The sequence below is a fragment of the Monodon monoceros genome, unplaced genomic scaffold (assembly GCF_005190385.1).
Source record: "Monodon monoceros isolate NGI ecotype Baffin Bay Population unplaced genomic scaffold, NGI_Narwhal_1 Super_Scaffold_5, whole genome shotgun sequence".
Lineage (NCBI taxonomy): Eukaryota > Metazoa > Chordata > Mammalia > Artiodactyla > Monodontidae > Monodon > Monodon monoceros.
Genome location: NW_021703782.1, coordinates 107,286,067 through 107,305,766, shown reverse-complemented (window position 1 = coordinate 107,305,766; position 19,700 = coordinate 107,286,067). Strand labels below are relative to the sequence as shown.

General features: G+C 45.5%; 1 protein-coding gene across 2 annotated transcripts in view; it reads right to left on the bottom strand.

The window, feature by feature from the left end:
* Positions 1-19,700, bottom strand: part of GPR107 (G protein-coupled receptor 107) — a 73,066-nt gene that overhangs the window by 10,211 nt on the left and 43,155 nt on the right. The window contains exons 16-19 of one of the 2 annotated variants that reach the window (XM_029201499.1): positions 11,760-11,795; positions 6,598-6,647; positions 5,268-5,351; positions 4,428-4,549 (exon numbers count right to left, since the gene is read on the bottom strand). In XM_029201499.1, the coding sequence (XP_029057332.1) occupies positions 4,428-4,549; positions 5,268-5,351; positions 6,598-6,647; positions 11,760-11,795 (292 nt within the window). The remainder of the gene's footprint in view (positions 1-4,427; positions 4,550-5,267; positions 5,352-6,597; positions 6,648-11,759; positions 11,796-19,700) is intronic. The other variant, XM_029201498.1, reaches the window with a different exon arrangement.

Below are 19,700 nucleotides of genomic sequence, written 5' to 3'. Positions count from 1 at the left end.
TCAATCAAGTCCAGGAAGCACAGAGAGTCCCATACAGGATAAATCCAAGGAGAAACACACCAAGACACATATTAATCAAACTATCAAAAATTAAATACAAAGAAAAAATATTAAAAGCAGCAAGGGAAAAGCAACAATTAACATACAAGGGAATCCCCATAAGGTTAACAGCTGATCTTTCAGCAGAAACTCTGCAAGCCAGAAGGGAGTGGCAGGACATATTTAAGGTGATGAAAGGGAAAAAACCGACAACCAAGATTACTCTACCGAGCAAGGATCTCATTCAGATTCGAGGGAGAAATTAAAACCTTTACAGACAAGCAAAAGCTAAGAGAATTCAATACCACCAAACCAGCTTTACAACAAATGCTAAAGGAACTTCTGTAGGCAGGAAACACAAGAGAAGGAAAAGACTTACAATAACAAATCCCAAGCAATTAAGAAAATGGTAATAGGAACATACATATCGATAACAACCTTAAATGTAAATGGATTAAATGCTCCAACCAAAACACAAACACTGGCTGAATGGAGACAAAAACAAGACCCGTATATGTGCTGTCTACAAGAGACCCACTTCAGACCTAGGGACACATACAGACTGAAAGTGAGGGGATGGAAAAAGATATTCCATGCAATGGAAATCAAAAGAAAGCTAGAGTAGCAATTCTTACATCAGACAAAATAGACTTTAAAATAAAGACTATGGGCTTCCTGGTGGTGCAGTGGTTGAGAGTCCGCCTGCCGATGCAGGGGACACAGGTTTGTGCCCTGGTCCGGGAAGATCCCACCTGCCGTGGAGCGGCTGGGCCCGTGAGCCATGGCCGCTGAGCCTGCGCGTCTGGAGCCTGTGCTCCGCAACGGGAGAGGCCACAACAGTGAGAGGCCCGCATACCGCAAAAAAATAAAAATAAAATAAAGACTATTACAAGAGACAAAGAAGGACACTACATAATGATCAAGGGATCAAACCAAGAAGAAGATGTAACAACTGTAAATATTTATGCACCTAACAATGGAGCACCGCAACACATAAGGCAAATGCTAACAGCCATAAAAGGGGAAATTAACAGTAACACAATAGTAGGGGACTTTAACACCCCACTTTCACCAAGGGACAGATCATCCAAAATGAAAATAAGGAAACACAAGCTTTAAATGATACATTAAACAAGATAGACTTAATTGATATTTATAGGACATTCCAACGAAAAACAACAGAATATACTTTCTTCCCAAGTGCTCATGGAACATTCTCCAGGACAGATCATATCTTGGGTCACAAATCAAGCCTTGGTAAATTTAAGAAAACTGAAATCTTATCAAGCAGCTTTTCCAACCACAACGCTATGAGACAAGGTATCAATTACAGGAAAAGATCTGTAAAAAACAGAAACACATGGAGGTTAAATAAACAAGAGATCACTGAAGAAATCAAAGAGGAAATGAAAAAATACCTAGAAACAAATGACAACGAAAACACGACAACCCAAAACCTATGGGATGCAGCAAAAGCAGTTCTAAGAGGGAAGTTAGCAATACAATCCTACCTCAAGAAACAAGAAACATCTCAAATACACAACCAAACCTTACACCTAAAGCAATCAGAGAAAGAAGAACCAAAAAACCCCAAAGTAAGCAGAAGGAGAGAAATCATAAAGATCAGATCAGAAATTAATGAAAAAGAAATGAAGGAAACAATAGCAAAGATCAATAAAACTAAAAGCTGATTCTTTGAGAAGATAAACAAAATTGATAAACCATTAGCCAGACTCATCAAGAAAAAAAGAGAGAAGACTCAAATCAACAGAAATAGAAATGAAAAAGAAGTAACAACTGACACTGCAGAAATACAGATGATCATGAGAGATTCTACAAGCAACTATATGTCAATAAAATGGACAACCTGGAAGAAATGGACAAATTCTTAGAAATGCACAACCTTCCGAGACTGAACCAGGAAGAAATAGAAAATATAAACAGACCTATCACAAGTAATGAAATTGAGACTGTGATTAAAAATCTTCCAACAAACAAAAGTCCAGGACCAGAAGGCTTCACAGGCGAATTCTATCAAACATTTAGAGAAGAGCTAACACCTATCCTTCTCAAACTCTTCCAAAATATAGCAGAGGGAGGAACACTCCCAAACTCATTCTATGAGGCCACCATCACCCTGATACCAAAACCAGACAAAGATGTCACAAAGAAAGAAAACTACAGGCCAATATCACTGATGAACATAGATGCAGAAATACTCAACAAAATACTAGGAAACAGAATCCAACAGCACATTAAAAGGATCACACACCATGATCAAGTGGGGTTTATCCCAGGAACGCAAGGATTCTTCAATATAGGCAAATCAACGTGATACACCATATTAACAAACCGAAGGAGAAAAACCATATGATCATCTCAATAGATGCAGAAAAAGCTTTCAACAAAATTCAACACCCATTTATGATAAAAACCCTCCAGAAAGTAGGCATAGAGGGAACTTACCTCAACATAATAAAGGCCATATATGACAAACTCACAGCCAACATTGGTCTCAATGGTGAAAAACTGAAACCATTTCCACTAAGATCAGGAAACAAGACAAGGCTGTCCACTCTCACCACTATTACTCAACATAGTTTTGGAAGTTTTAGTCACAGCAATCAGAAAATAAAAAGAAGTAAAAGGAATCCAAATCGGAAAAGAAGAAGTAAAACTGTCACTCTTTGTAGATGACATGATACTATACATAGAGCATCCTAAAGATGCTACCAGAAAACTACTAGAGCTAATCAATGAATTTGGTAAAGTAGCAGGATACAAAGTTAATGCACAGAAAATCTCTTACATTCCTATCCACTAATGATGAAAAATCTGAAAGAGAAATTAAGAAAACACTCCTGTTTACCACTGCAACAAAAAGAATAAAATACCTAGGAATAAACCTACCTAAGGAGACAAAAGACCTGTATGCAGAAAACTGTAAGACACTGATGAAAGAAATTAAATTGGGAGATTGGGATTGATATATATACACTAATATGTATAAAATGGATAACTAATAAGAACCTGCTGTATAAAAAAATAAATAAAATTCAAAAAAAACACCATATGTAAAAAAAAAAAAAAAAGAAATGAAAGATTATACAAACAGATGGAGAGATATACCATGTTCTTGGACCGGAAGAATCTACATTGTGAAAATGACTATATTACCCAAAGCAATCTACAGATTCAATGCAATCCCTATCAAACTACCAATGGCATTTTTCACAGAACTAGAACAAAAAGTTTCACAATTTGTATGGAAACACAAAAGAGCCCAAATAGCCAAAGCAATCTTGAGAAAGAAAAACGGAGCAGGAGGAATCAGGCTCCCTGACTTCAGACTATACTACAAAGCTACCATCATCAAGACAGTATGGTACTGGCACAAAAACAGAAATACAGATCAATCAAACAGGATAGAAAGCCCAGAGATAAACCCATGCACATATGGTCATCTTATTTTTGATAAAGGAGGCAAAAATATACAATGGAGAAAAGACAGCCTCTTCAATAAGCGGTGCTGGGAAAGCTGGACAGCTACATGTAAAAGAATGAAATTGGAGCACTCTCTAACACCATACACAAAAATAAACTCAAAATGGATTAAAGACCTAAATGTAAGGCCAGAAACTATCAAACTCTTAGAGGGAAATATAGGGAGAACACTCCATGACATACATCACAGCAAGATCCTTTTTGACCCACCTCCTAGAGAAATGGAAATAAAAACAGAAATAAACAAATGGGACCTAATGAAACTTCAAAGCTTTTGCAGCGCAAAGGAAACCATAAACAAGATGAAAAGACAACCCTCAGAATGGGAGAAAATATTTGCAAATGAAGCAACTGACAAAGGATTAATCTCCAAAATTTACAAGCAGCTCATGCAGCTCAATATCAAGAAAACAAACAGCCCAATCCAAAACTGGGCAGAAGACCTAAATAGACATTTCTCCAAAGATGATATACAGACTGCCAACAAACACATGAAAGGATGCTCAACATCACTAATCACTAGAGAAATGCAAATCAAAACTACAGTGAGGGGCTTCCCTGGTGGGCGCAGTGGTTGAGAGTCCGCATGCCAATGCAGGGGACAACGGGTTCGTGCCTTGGTCTGGGAAGATCCCACATGCCGTGGAGCGGCTGGGCCCGTGAGCCATGGCCGCTGAGCCTGCGCGTCCGGAGCGTGTGCTCCGCAACGGGAGAGGCTGCAACAGTGAGAGGTCCACGTACCGCAAAAAAAAAAAAAAAAAAAAAAAATAAGAGGGACAACCTCTGGAGCAACAAACTGTGGAGAGCAGCTGCTCCAGTTCATACCACGCTGCTCTTAGTTACGTGAGGGGCGAGGGAGGGAAGGGAAGAAAGGAGATTCTTACACAGATTCCATTTCCAAGTCATCTTCTTCCTGAGAAAGTTGTAGGTAGGGGTTATCTGAAGCTGGACGGAACTTATACCCCGTTAGAACAAAGAACACCAGCGTGGCCGTTTCATCCAGGAGCTGCAAATTTTAAAACCACCCCCAAATAAAGGGATTAGAATACTGTTCTTCAGAAAGCAGTGGAACTAAACAAACTGACCCCTCCCCCCGACCACTCGCAGATCAGTCACTCAAATGCCAGAGCTGACCGCTGGGGAGCATTTTCCTTAGAGGATTTGCTGAAGCCTTAGCTAGGAGCATTCTGCCCAGAGATGACATTTGAGACTCCTTGCTTTAAGTGTCTTCATTGGCACCTTTTAAGAGCTCATTACATACATACATTTTCCTACAGTGTCTAAAGTACCAAGTGAGAGCCTCCAGAAAAAAGTCTCGAAATCATATGGTGGCTACCCTAGTTCTAGTATATTGCAAAGATACTTTATTATTGAAATAGTAATAATGGGCAAGAAAAAGGGAGGTCTGGATTCCAAGCTATTCTAAGCCCTCTAACTGACTTCATCTAGATTTTAATTATACAGGGCAAGTCTTTCTCGGCCTGAGGCTTTTCTCTGCAAAAACCTTTAAAATTGAAAACTAAAATCAATAATGCAATTACTTCCAGATTTCTCATGTAATCCAGCAGCTTTCCTGGACAAACATATCGTCTTAATTGCAGACCGGAAGAGACAAAAAGTCTTAGTGGCCACTGCCAAATAAATTAGTAACGATCTTAAGTTACACCCTAAGACTTCATCCTCAGACACAAATTCTCTGGCACTGTCCCCTGTGAGCAGCATACCTGGTAGAGCCACTTCCACTGGAACGGAACAGCAAGTTTGAGGAGAAATGCAATAATCCTGGTGAAGTATATATAACATACGATCTATATGAGGGGCAAAGAAAACAAGAAATAAAATCAACATAGAAATTATGGCACCCCTTTCTTCCAATGACCTGCTTTCACAAATTAACTATAAAAGAGAAAACAGAATTACCTGAAGATTATTTGACACTTATAGTGCTAATTAGTAAACATGGCAGAGAGACAGATGCTCTGCTAGTTACATTAGAAAGGATTTCTTCTTTTTCTCTAGGTGACCAAGATATTGACTGATCACAGTCACACCCACTGGGAGGACACTTTGCTGTAGTTGCTCTTAATTCCTGAGTAACCCCTTCGTCGCCTAATTCTCATACATAACCCACTGATTTCAAGCCCCAAAGGGTAATAGTTTTTTATTCCCAGGATTTGAGAAATATTTTCCAGCAGTAATAGCGAAATAAAGCCACACAGGGAAAATACTGATTTTTAAGTCTCTTGAGCAGATGCTGCAAATGTTTGAGGTCCACGCTCAGGGGAAGCACCGATAATTCTAAGCATTCCATTAAGAGAGGACGTGAAAAGGATTCAACATGATGACCCCTCGAGAGTGGACGGCTCACTGCGACCGCACCTAGGGCAGACAGGCTTGCAGGGGACTGTGCAAAATGACAGTCAATGCCAAAACCACAGATGAAGATGACTCAGAAGCTTTTGTTTAGTAGTACGGAAGCAAATTCTAGAAGAAATCTATACCTTATATAGTCCAGGAAATTATGACTCTAATAACTTATAGTAAGTCCTGCCTTTGGTGCTACGTTTATATGGACTTTTCATGTTCATTCCAGTCCTGTTTGTAGATATGATCCCATTTTTGTAAATGAATTTTTTAAAAAGCAAGTCAAAGGAACAGCTATGCTTCTAGGCATATGCCTAGAAAGGAATCTAGCGAAATAACCATTGAACTGTTAACCATAATACCTGGGGGAGGAGGAAGAAAAGGGGAAGGGGTATAGAAGGTCGGGGTCATAAGGGGCTTTTGCTGTGTTCCTATAATCCTGCATTTTAAAAATATCAAGCATGTATTACTTTTCTGAGTATTTAAAGCCAAATTTAAAACTAAAATTTAAACAGAAGTAACTCAGATATTTAATTTCCCATGTCCACGGCCCCCATCTGGTTTTGTAAAACGAAGCCCACACACAGCTCCAGGTAGCACACTTCCTGTGCTTCTACCAATGTTTTGGAAGTTCATTAGCTCTACTCCATGAATTGACCTTATTTACAAATTTAGGAATTTTTTACTCACCAAGACGTAGTAATGTCTGAAAAGTTTCAGCTTTGCCAAGTTAATGGCAGCTGGGGAGAAGAAAAGAACAAAATGAGAGGCTACTCCTTTTCTCATTCTTAAAGCCCATCATATTCAGGTACCCTCTCAGTCAAGAGGCCAAGTCTAATGCACATGGGTACCGCCCAAGGGGTCGGGGGCACATCTGTATTTCTGGAAATGCAGTTTGGCAGGGTCTCCCCCAGTCACCAGGAAGAATTTGGGAGCTGTGGCGGCAACATGCTGGGACTCCCAGCTCCAGTAAACCAGTGCACCTCTCCACTCCACGTTCAGAAGCTTTAAACAGCCATGCTGAGAATACAGCGACACCACAGAAATCGGCAGACACCACCAATCAGGACTCTTCCCCCGCCACCCCCAAAGCCATCGTTAAACATTTCAGCTCTGCCACTGTGGCTACAGGGCTGCACCCCCCAATAGGACCAGTCCCAGATGGGTCCCTGAGCCCCATCCAGGGGAGCCTCCAGCTAACTGAGGGCGTAAATTCAATTAACCCATGGGTGCGTCTTGCAAATTTCACTTAGGTTTTCACTAAGTGTCTTGTAACAGAGCCCTTTAAATACAACCTCCCCAGCTTTGCCCTACCTTCAAGACTGCTCAAGGTCAGGGAGCCAGGACAGCTAACTTCCTGCCACCGCCAATGGCCATGAAATATTGATGACCACAGAGGGTAGCCCGGCTCCCTCCCCGATTAGCAATCCTTTCATTCATCATAAACCTCCCTGCAGGAGGCGAATTAATTTTGCTCAGTAACATTTAATTACTGGTTCCCTTTAGGAACGGAACTGTGGGTGGTGAAGGAGCGACTTCCTTCTGTCGCCCCCCTCTGGCTCATGATTAGTCGGGGGGCAGTCAAGCTTAGGATTCCTGGAGTCCTGAATTAATCTTCAAGGTGATTATCAACTAACAGTATCTGCAAGAATCCGCTCTGAGAAACTGAGTGTGTCAATGAGAGAAGGTTCAGAAAATCTGAGAAATTCTAACTCCCCAAATCGAGAGGCTATAATACCCACATATAGAGCTGTGATGGACTCATGCACTCAGGTAACACCTGAAGAAGCTAAATGAAGCAGGCAGATCAGCAAAAGCTTTCTTATCTAGCAACCCCTCTGGCAGTCTTGCTATTTTTTAAATTAAATCTCTCTGGTTCTCCGTCCTTCTTCATCTACTCTGACTCTGGGCCAGGCCCCTGGATGCAGCAGTGACCACGGCGCCTGCCCCAGGGGTGGCTGCCATCCCTTAGGGAAGGAGAGGCACTGGATCACTGGCCATCCACTCACAATGCTAAACGCACAGAGTACTGGGCTGTGCGGGTGTGGGGTCAGGTTCTCCTCCCCGCCTGGGGGACAGGAGAGGCTTCACGAGGTCAAGATGTTAAAACTGAGAAGTGTCGGATAACTACGTCACCAGATTTCAAACTCTGCACGTTTGCATGAACGAGCGTTCCTTCTGTGTTCCTCTCTGCGTTTGAGTCTCTGCTCACACTGGCGGCAGTCAGCGACATGGCCAGCTGCTCCTGCACTCTGCCCCATAAAACCAGGTGGCCTACGAGAACTGGGCCCCTTCCAAACAAGCAAATCGGTCTTGAATTTGCACGTTCAATCCTCTTCTTTGTGAATAACTGACAAAAAACAGCACCAACAACCAGACCATTTAGACAATAAAAATGCTTTCCAAGTCTCTTCTGAATTTTGCTTGCTGAAATAAATCCTGGCAAATGAATCTCCTGCCTTTGCTTCAACAAGGAACATCAGCCCAACAGAGAGAAGCAGCATGTTTCTATTCCTGGATTTCGTGGTGCTGTGCTGGGATATGCATGGTTGCCATGGCCATGCCCAACTGAAGGGCTCCCAACTCAGACTAAGGGGATAGTGAGGAAAGACAGGATTCCCAAAGGAGGTGGTGTCCAAGCAGAGGCCTGACGGGGGCTCAGGAGGGAGCGAGAGTGGAGAGGCCGAGCAGAGAGAACGTTGGGGAAGAGCAGATACCAAGGTTTGGAGATGCTGGTATCACGTCTCGGTGCAGAGAAAGCAGCTCAGCGCAGCTGGACTGCGGAGAGGCTAGGGACACGGCTGGGCTGAGGACAAAGCCCAAAACTCAGTCAGACGCAGACCACGAGCTGCTCTCCTCGTTGATGCCAAGGCCCCAGGGAGCCTCTGAAGCATCTCAAGCAGGGCAAAGCCTGAATCACATCTACATTTTGGAATAATCTCTCTGGAGAAAAGATGGAAGAGTCAAGAATAAGAGTCCAGGGACTTCCCTGGCGGTCCAGTGGTTAGGACTCGGCACTTCCACTGCCGAGGGCCGGGACTCAATCCCTGGTCGCGGAACTAAGATCCCACAAGCTGTGCAGTGCGGCCACAAAAAAAAAAAAAAAAAGAAGAAGAAGAAGAAGAATGAGAGCCCCACTAAGGTCAAAAACCTTGAATTTGACACCTCATTATAGTTTTGATTTGCATTTCTCTAATGATTAATGATGTTGAGCATCCTTTCATGTGTTTGTTGGCAGTCTGTGTTATCTTCTTTGGAGAAATGTCTATTTAGGTCTTCTGCCCAGTTTTGGATCGGGTTGTTTGTTTTTTTGTTATTGAGCTGCATGTGCTGCTTGTAAGTTTTGGAGATTAATCCTTTGTCAGTTGCTTCATTTGCAAATATTTTCTCCCATTCTGAGGGTTGTCTTTTCATGTTGTTTATGGTTTCCTTTGCTGTGCAAAAGCTTTGAAGTTTCATTAGGTCCCATTTGTTTATTTTTGTTTTTATTTCCATTTCTCTAGGAGGTGGGTCAGAAAGGATCTTGCTGTGATTTGTGTCAGAGTGTTCTGCCTATGTTTTCCTCTAAGAGTTTGATAGTTTCTGGCCTTACATTTAGGTCTTTAATCCATTTTGAGCTTATTTTTGTGTATGGTGTTAGGGAGTGATCTAATCTCATACTTTTACATGTACCTGTCCAGTTTTCCCAGCACCACTTACTGAAGAGGCTGTCCTTTCTCCACTGTACATTCCTGCCTGAATGGCCATCATCAAAAAATCTAGAAACAATAAACGCTGGAGAGGGTGTGGAGAAAAGGGAACACTCTTGCACTGCTGGTGGGAATGTGAATTGGTTCAGCCACTATGGAGAACAGTATGGAGGTTCCTTAAAAAACTACAAATAGAACTACCATATGACCCAGCAATCCCACTACTGGGCATCTACCCTGAGAAAACCATAATTCAAGAAGAGTCATGCACCACAATGTTCATTGCAGCTCTATTTACAATAGCCCGGAGATGGAAACAACCTAAGTGTCCATCATCGGATGAATGGATAAAGAAGATGTGGCACATATATACAATGGAATATTACTCAGCCATAAAAAGAAACGAAACTGAGCTATTTGTAATGAGGTGGATAGACCTAGAGTCTGTCATACAGAGTGAAGTAAGTCAGAAAGAGAAAGACAAATACCGTATGCTAACACGTATATATGTAATTTAAGAAAAAAAAATGTCATGAAGAACCTAGGGGTAAGACAGGGATAAAGACACAGACCTACTAGAGAATGGACTTGAGGATATGGGGAGGGGGAAGGGTAAGTTGTGACAAAGCGAGAGAGAGGTATGGACATATATACACTACCAAACGTAAGGTGGATAGCTAGTGGGAAGCAGCCGCATAGCACAGGGAGATCAGCTTGGTGCTTTGTGACCGACTGGAGGGGTGGGATAGGGAGGGTGGGAGGGAGGGAGACGCAAGAGGGAAGAGATATGGGAACATATGTATAACTGATTCACTTTGTTATGAAGCAGAAACTAACACACCATTGTAAAGCAATTATACTCCAATAAAGATTAAAAAAAAAAAAAAAACCTTGTATTTGTAGAGGTTCCTCGAAGTGGCAAGGGATCTGTCTGACAGGGCAGAGCAGTGGCGGGCCAGGGAACAAGGTGGATCCTGTCTTAGTGGCTGGGGGAGGGGTGGGATGAAGTTGAGAGTACCAGAGAGAATTCTTCAGGTGAAGTCTGAGCCCCCCGCCATCACAGGAAAGCAAATCAGGGGCAGAGGGAGGGCTGACTGAGAGGAAGCAGAGGGGTCAGGTCACCGCAGGTCTCCATGGGATCAGAGGAAGGCAGGGAGGCACTGCCTCTCCCATCCCCCTGCGATCTGCACCACCACGGCTGCCTGTCAGACACTCCGAGAAGTCAGGCAGGCCAGGAAGCACTCAAAAAACGAGCCTTCACATGACGTCCAGGCAACACGAGGAAACGTCAGCACGGGCACCGATGCTGCACCATCCCAGGACACGTGCTAGAACAAATAAACGGACCTCGGGAACAACCGGTGTTGACTCTTAAGAAATGCAGCCACAATACGCAGGGCTCAGGGTTGATCCCGAAACCCACCAGTCACAATAGACATCATTTCCAGTCACAAGAAAGACATCCGTTTGCGAGTCTGCTGCTGGTGGGATCAGGCTCCCGGGTCCCACATGGGTGTTCCAGTCACAGCCACGGCTGTGAAGGCAAGAAGCAAGCTCACTTATTGTTGTGAGTGACAGCGTAGGCCCTGCACATCTGAACATCTTGGGTTCTAATTCCAACTGTGCTGTTTACTGGCTGTGTGACCTCAGATAATTCACCTAACTTCTCTGAGCCTCAGTTCCTTCATCTGTAAAACAAGAATAACACCACCTACCACTAGGGTTGGTTGGAGGAATTGATTGACACGGTACGTGGAAGACAAACAGCACACAGTAAGCACCAGATGAACGTCTGATGTTACAGCATTAGGACTGTATTAGGATGACAGCTGATCCTTGAACAACACGGATTTGAACTGCTCAGGTCCACCCTGACGTGGATTTTCTCCCCCAACTGTAAATACTACAGTACTAGGGGACCCGTGGTTTGTGGAATGCAGATACGGAAGAACAGCGGTGACTGTTATACTCACCGATTTTCGACTGCGCAGAGGGTTCGACTGCCCCAAGCCCCGCGCTGTTCAAGGGTCAACTGTTTATAGTTTTCCAATACCAAATGCGTTGTGGTGGCTGCCACATCTGGCAGGAGTCCAGGCTCTAGTAAGTGAAACGGGAACAAGTGGTGGCCCTGGGCTCTCCTGGAAGCAGGGCTGCCATGTGCACATGCTGAGTCAGCACGCTGAGCAGAGGAGGAACCAGCTCCGAGGGTGCAACCTCACCAGTGTCCTGCAATGGGCAGTGATGCAGCACGTCGCAGCCTGGAATCCCAAGCCTCCCCTTGCTTTTCTTCCAAAAAAGCTTTCCCTGCAGCTAAGAGCGCCGAAGGCCTGCGGCTTACTGGACCACGGCAGGGCTGGTCTCCCAAAGGAGTGAGGCTCACCACGTCTGGGCTGGCTATTTTTGATCCCACCACGAGGAACAGCAAATATGGTAACAGAATGAGCAAGATGAGAGGAAAAATACCTCGGAAGGAGCCAGGAGACCCGAATTCTGGTCGCTGCACCATCGTAACTCAGTGTGCCCTAGCCTGGCCTGCCACTTCCTTCTCTGGGCATCAGTCTCCTTTAGAGGAGAATGTCTTAGTGGTGGGTTAGAATTTCTTTATGGCAATGGCTCTTAACCGGTGAGCACCAGAATCATCTGGAGAGCTTTATTTAAGGACAGATGCCCAGGTTGCCCCTGATTCTTCTGCAATTGGGCCTGGCTATAAGGATTTTGAAAAGCCTCCCAGGGAATGGGGAAGGGCAGGGATTGGGGGCAGGGAGGGAGCAGGGCCACCTGCTTCAGGAGCTCCTACAAGGCTGACCTCTTGTGGGTTCCTCTTCCTCCCACTCACTCAGGGAAACAGCCACGGCTCTGGGTTTTGGCAAAGTGCTTTTTACTGATGAGCCACAGAACAAGTGCCCACGAGGCAGGAAGAACCCAGGTTCTCACATGCTTAACAAGTCAGTTCTCTGATGCAGTGGCAAAAGAGCAAACGCGCCCGACCTAGAGGAAACACCACACCTTCCCTAGACTTTCACCTTTCCTCTTTACACCAATGGGTAACTAAACAGGCTGGCAAGAAGGCAGGTCGTCCCCTTCCTCCCAGTGGTCTTCCCTGGGTGGTCTCGGAACTGTGACAATGAAAAGAACAATAGTGCTGGTGGTCACATCTATTGAGTGGTAACCACGCACCAGGCATCTGCCTGGGCACCCCTCATGCTTCATCTCATGTAATCCTCACAACATCCTCTATGAGGGAAGAGGCATTGTTACCACTGCCTCACAGATGAAGGACTCAGGCCTGAAGTTGTTTAGTAAATTACCAAGGTCACATAGCTTGTAAGTGGGGAGGCCAGTGCTCAAACCCAAGTCCCTCCCTCCAAGGACCAAGCTCTTAACACCTACACTTTGTGCTAAGAGAAAGGCAATTCATAGCTTTGTAATCCACTGGCAGCTCAGGGATGTGATGGTGGCTCAGAGCGTGGGCAATGCCCAGGAGCTGCCAGCAATCCAGTATTGAGGAGTCAATACTGGATGATCCATGGGACACAGAGGCAAAGGCCCACGACAGCCGCTTAAAGGGTGAAAATCCTTCCCGGGGAGTAAGGAAAGCCTCAGGGCTTAAAAACATCCTCATCTACCCATCACCTTTTTCTCCTGCTTCCTCCCTGCCACGCTTCAGAGGGAATTTTGAGTCAAGCACAAAAATTAAAGAAATGAGTGTGATGGCAAAGCCTGGACGGCAGGAGACTCACTCTGACTCACCCTCAGTAGTACCATTTCCACAACCTGCTTCAGCATCGGGCCCAGGCCCACTCTGTACGGGGGACAGGGCTGCTTCCCCTGTTCACGGTCAAGCACAGACCTGAAAGCCAGGCCACACACTGACCTGGGACCCCACTGTTCTGAAAGGGTCTTTTCTGGGGAGTGATCAGCTCATGGGGTGCCCTATGGCCTCCACTAAGAAGAGATTCCACTAACGCATCTTGCAGAGAAGGTATCAGCAAGTACGAGGAAGGGTGCGCTAATACAAGAAGAACTACTTAGAGAAGGAAACTCTTTGACCTTCAAACTGTTGAGGGTTGTGTGAAAAGTGGTTCAAAATACATTTCCAATATATACTTAAATCAATGACCCAGGAGTGGTCAAAAGTCATGAGCTGAACAGTTAATGACTGTGCATCTTACTGTAAGCAAAATTTTATCTTAAATGACTAATAAAAAGAAAGAAACAAGAATGGCCCAAGAGAGCGGCTGATGGCCATCCCACACGAGGAAAGTAATTCTATGAAGACGTGCACTGTCAAGTCAAGCAAATTTCTGCCTTTTGCTTCCCTTATACTCCAGAACCACACCAAAGGCCCCGCTAGAGGAAGGGTCCTCAGGGCCAAGCTGATCTCAGACTCGGCTCCTGTCAGCCCCTCCCATCACGTCCCGTCTCTGGAAGTCCGCAATGAGCTGAGCCGAGTAGAGTGTCTGGGACTCCCCCAGCCCCAGGGCCGCCCACTGCACAGATTCAGTCCGTGGCTGTGAGGAAGTGAGACATCCCACTGCTTAAAGACACAGCTGGTTAACAGCAGACAGCACCTTCTCAATAAGAGAGCCGGACCTCCCTGAGTACTGCAGTGATGGAGAAGAGCTGGTTTCAACTGTGTCTGTCTCGAGACTCTCAGAGTCAAATGCATGCTGACACCCCTAGACAGAGAACCACGCCCGGAGCCAAGGTGGGCCGCCAACCCAGATTACTGACCAGGCCCGCTGGGTGGCCAAGGGAGGGACCCCTCAGGCAGTTAGGTTCCCAATGTTTTAAAGGCCTAATAAAAAACTGGTAATGTGACCATGATGAGGCTGGTTCTCAGCCTGAGGACATGAGGGGCCCCTTTGCTTTTGGTTGTAGATTATACGAACTCAGGGCGGTATCACTGGCTAAATGATTATTTCAAAATGTTGATTAGAAGCTGTGATTAGGTTCACATCTGCGGAGGGCAAGTAATGAGAAGGTTTTGGTGTTTAAAGAAATTAAAAATCACTGGGCTTCCCTGGTGGCGCAGTGCTTAAGAATCTGCCTGCCAACGCAGGGGACATGGGTTCGAGCCCTGGTCCAGGAAGATCCCACATGCCGCAGAGCAACTAAGCCCGTGTGTCACAACTACTGAGCCCACGTGCCACAACTACTGAAGCCCACGCGCCTAGAGCCCGTGCTCCGCAGCAAGAGAAGACACCGCAGTGAGAAGCCTGCGCACCGCAACGAAGAGTAGTCCCCGCTTGCTGCAACTACAGAAAGCCCGCGCGCAGCAATGAAGACCCAACGCAGCCAAAAATAAACAAATAAATAAAATTTTAAAAAAAATTAAAAATCACTGTATTAAGCCAGTCTCATAAAATACACTTTTTTCCCTCATTCTCTCTTCATGACAGTCTACTTAGCTATGGTTTTCACTCTTCCTAGGGTCACAGATTTGTTTGAAATTTTGCTGAAGGCCATGCACCCCCTACACGCACCTGAAGTGCCTAGTGGCACACGCCAGGGTAAGGCACTCCCGGATGCCATGGGAAGAACATCAGAGTCAGAGGGTCGCCACACACTTCAGTGAAGTGGCCCTGAGCACAGGACAGAATCCTTTTGAGAGCTCGACATATGCCCCCTCACCTCAAGCCTTAAGAGAGGTAGGAGGTTTTATGAGTACTTCTATCACACTGCGGGAGAGAAAGTGGTCTGCCTAACACTCCACCCTTCCGGAGCCGAGGACTGTTACAGTGCTCCCGTGGTATGCGTCAGACTGCTGGCACAGAGGTGGATTTACAAGTACGTGCTCTAGCTACACACGGACAAAAGGAAGCATGAACATCTTCTGAGGGACCGGATAAAGGGAATCTCATTTCTTCTGCCTCTTCTCTCCTATCATCAGGAAACAGCGCTCCACAGCCAGGAGCCCAACAGACTACACTCCACAGTGGGGCAGACACTAGCAGACGGCAGGCAGTTCTGGAGGAAATCAGCCTTGCCCAGGCCGCACCCCGTCCTAGAGCACCGCCCTCAACCCTCACCTCCCGCCCCAGCCCCATGCCGAGAGATGGAATCACGCCAGATGTGCAGCCGGGAGGCTCCCCCTTCTCCTGCCCTCCTTCTTCCCCTCCAGGCTTTTGACCCAGAGTCTCCAAGTTTAACCTAATCACAGTCCTCAGTGCCTAGAGCATCAGTGCATCTGGGGCTACCTTAGTTTCCACTTGGACAAAGCTGGAATTATAACCAGGAACTGAAATCAGGAAAAGGTGCTTACTCACATGGGCCAGGCGGAAGGGTGCAACCCAAAGCCCTGCTGGTAAACAGAGGAGATCCATGCGAAAAGCCATCTTGCTAGTTAAAGAAAAGTACCAATTCCCATCAGAGTAAACAGGTCAGGTATACACCAGAGCAGGTGAAGATGCAAAAGCTATTTTTCCAATCAAACAACAAAGAACACAGTGCTGGATACAAAAGTTGGAGTTCGGCAAATACGTAAAAGCAGTGATTTCTTACATCTATGTGAGCTTAATAGTTTTCAAAGTGCTCAGTATAAATGAAGTCAGTCAACAGCACTACACTGTAGGTACGGTTTTTAAAACGGTATCTCTTAAATGTCTACAACAGTACAACAGCCAGGAGCCGGCAAACTGTTTCTATGCAGGCCTGGAGAGCAGGCGTCTGGCCTTGCGGGCCGGGGAATCTCTGCCACCTCAGCGCAAAAGCAGCCACAAACCACAGGCATACACACTGCACAGCTGTGTTCCAATAAGGCTTTATCTATAAAAACAGACAGGGGTATTTCTCTTCCTTTCTCATCAGTGGGTTTTTCATTAGGCCTGTTTATATGAATACATCCAAATGAAACATTGTTTCCCCCCCTGTGAGTTGCCCAGAATGAACAGACATCTTAAATAGTCATAGAATATGGCCAAGTAAGTCTGAAACGGGCTCAGTAGGCACAGGAGAAGAGAACCAGGCAGGCTTTTCACTCCCCTTCACGGTCATCGTGACCACCAGACTCAAGAAGCCTTGTCCCTAACACACGTTTCTCAAACTTTCAATGTCAGGACCCCTTCACACTTTTTTTTTTTTTTTTTTTTTTGCGGTACGCAGGCCTCTCACTGTTGTGGCCTCTCCCGTTGTGGAGCACAGTCTCCGGACGCGCAGGCTCAGCGGCCATGGCTCACAGGCCCAGCCGCTCCACGGCATGTGGGATCCTCCCAGACCGGGGCACGAACCCGTGTCCCCTGCATCGGCAGGCGGACTCTCAACCGCTGCGCCACCAGGGAAGCCCAGGACCCCTTCACACTTTAAAAAAATTACTGAGGACCACAAAGAGCTTTTGTTGACGTGGGTAGAGCCTACCAATACTTACCATATTAGAAATTGAAAAAAATTTCAAAAACATTTAATAATTCATTTAAAAGTAACAAAAATAAATAATCCATTACATGTTAATATAAACAATGTTTCCCTTATTAAAAATAGCTTTCAAAAGAATTTCACGAGAAGAGTGAAGCCGTCCTCCACTTTTGTAAATCCCTGTAACGTCTGGCTGAATAGGACACGACTGGATTCTTGTACCTGCTTCTGCCTTCAAATCTGGAGTGAGGGAGTGTTTTGGTTGAAGTCTATAAAGAAAATAGGGCCTAATCAGATGTCGGCCTTCTCAGAGAACTGTGAACAGTCGTCTTTGATTCTGCATTAAAGCCTGACAAATGGTAGCTTCTTAAAGATAGGTGAGGTAGGGAATCTGAAACTGTAGCAATGAACTTTCTTTTCTTTTTTAGATTACTGGGTTTTTTTAATTAAAAAAAATTTGTTTTTTAATTTTTGGCTGTGTTGGGTCTTCGTTGCTGCACACGGGCTTTCTCTAGCTGTGGTGAGCAGGGTCGCGGGCTTCTCATTGCGGTGGCCTCTCCTGCTGTGGAGCATGGGCCCTAGGTGCACAGGCTTCAGCAGCTGCAGCACACGGGCTCAGTAGTTGCGGCACGTGGGCTCAGTAGTTGTGGCGCGTGGGCTTCAGCAGTTGTGGCTTGCCGGCTCCAGAGCGCAGGCTTGGTAGTTGTGGCACACGGGCTTAGTTGCTCTGTGGCACGTGGGATCTTCACGGACCAGGGATCGGACCCATGTCCCCTGCATTGGCAGGCAGATTCTTAACCACTCCACCACCAGGTAAGTCCCTGTAGCAATGAACTTTCGCACTCTGTCACAGTAAAATCCACTGGTCCATCTTAGACTCTGAATGGACCTTTTATTCATGCATGACTGTGTAACATGCACTGATCAGGTAGAAAATATTGTTTCATTGAGTTAAGCAGATCTCTGAAATACTGAAAGTGGTATCATAAAATATTTTTAAAGTCACATTTGTTTAATATCACCCCTGCTCACACCAGGTGTCTGTTAAGAACTGGGAAGCTGTCGAGCTTACAGTGGTAGATTATAAGTTTTCCTAAATTAAAATCTGTGCTTTCAAGTGAAAATCAGATCACTGACAGCAAATATTTTTAATTGTTTTCATGAAGTGACACATTCACTTCGTTCATTTTCAGGAAAATGTTTGTCAAAAGCCCAGGTCTGAGTAAACACAGTTCGACTGTCATCATTCTTTCAAATAAAAACAGTGTCCCGAGAGAAAGCAGAGAGTTCGCCTCACAACTCAAACAACTGCACACACGCTTTTCCTCAAGATGACCACCACAGCCCGGTACAATGCACAAGTGCTTCCTGGGTACGTCCCATCCCACACAGGATGGTAAAGACAAATATTCAAGGGTCGAGACTGAATAACATTAGTACTTTCTCCTAATTCATCAAGGTCATTCTTAAGTGAAGTGAGCCTTTTTCACCCCCAGGAAGTAGATGGTAATGAAGAATGCAGCGGCCACTAACAGTTTGGTGCCACCGTCCTGAATCATGCTAAGGCGCCAGCTGTTTTACCCACCTCTGCTTTTGCGCCATCAGTGCAAACATCAAACGCAAAGAAGGCTGCTAAAGTCTTATTATGAAAAAAGTTCTGATCCTGAGGACCCTCTTGAGAACGGCTGCCCTCTCAAGGCCACAGCTACTTTCAGAACATAGCGGCAGCTGGGAATGAAGCCCTTCCTCCATAACCTCTTCAACGAGCCAATCACCATTTGTTTAAGTGCTTTTGAAGCTCACATGAAAGCTAAGATTCCGAAGAAGGCTTCCGCTGAAATTTCCTCAGAAACAAAAGGGGAAAAAAGAAGATGCTCAGAAGCAGAGATTGTTAGTTAGATGTATGGTGTGTCTCCCCAATCCAGTCCTCTGAGGTAATGACACTGGAGGAGGAGAAGGGAACAAGGGTGCAGGCTCAAAGGCAGAAACAGCCAGTGACTCCTGGAAGGCAAAACACAGCGCAGCAGAGCTGGGCGTGCCTGTGAAGACTCAGCGAAGCCTCCTCTCAGGGAAAGTGGCACGGCAGTGACGCTAAATGACAGAGCACCTGAGAGAAGCCACCACGTGTGACAGGAGAGACAAAGACACGACTTAAGGACAGTGGGCAGCTTCGCCCTTAATGTTTTCCTTTATACTTTCTCAGCTTCTGTCAAAAGGAATCTAGACACAAAGAAGCAAACAAGTCCAAACCCACATTCTTTGAAAGCTACCTGCCCCCAAATAGCTGGAACACACCTCCCACTCGTGACCTATGAAATTATCCGCTCCTATAAAAACTGACAACCCCGTACCCTGGTGCCACTCTCGCCTTCTGAGATGGCCCACACTCTGTGGAGTGTGTTTCTCTCTAAATAAATCCACTTCTTACCTATCAAAAAAGAAAAAAGAAAAAAAGAAAAGAAAGCAATATGAATCCCAAGTGCAGGGAGAACAACTGCAAACAGCCCTTCCCCACCTGCAATCAGTCAGCCTCGACTGCACTTAAACTGACATTCTCAAGCCCAAGCCGCGGTCAAGGTCATGTAATGAGTCAGTGGAATAATGAGACTAAGAAGAAAAACCATCCAGCCAAAAGCTTCCAAATCCCGCAGGAGACTTTACTGCCCACGGCCTTTGCTCTGTCAGCTGCCTCCAGGATGGGCTAGATCTCAGGCCGGGAGAACTGAGGAGCAGAGAGGGTCACCCGCAACA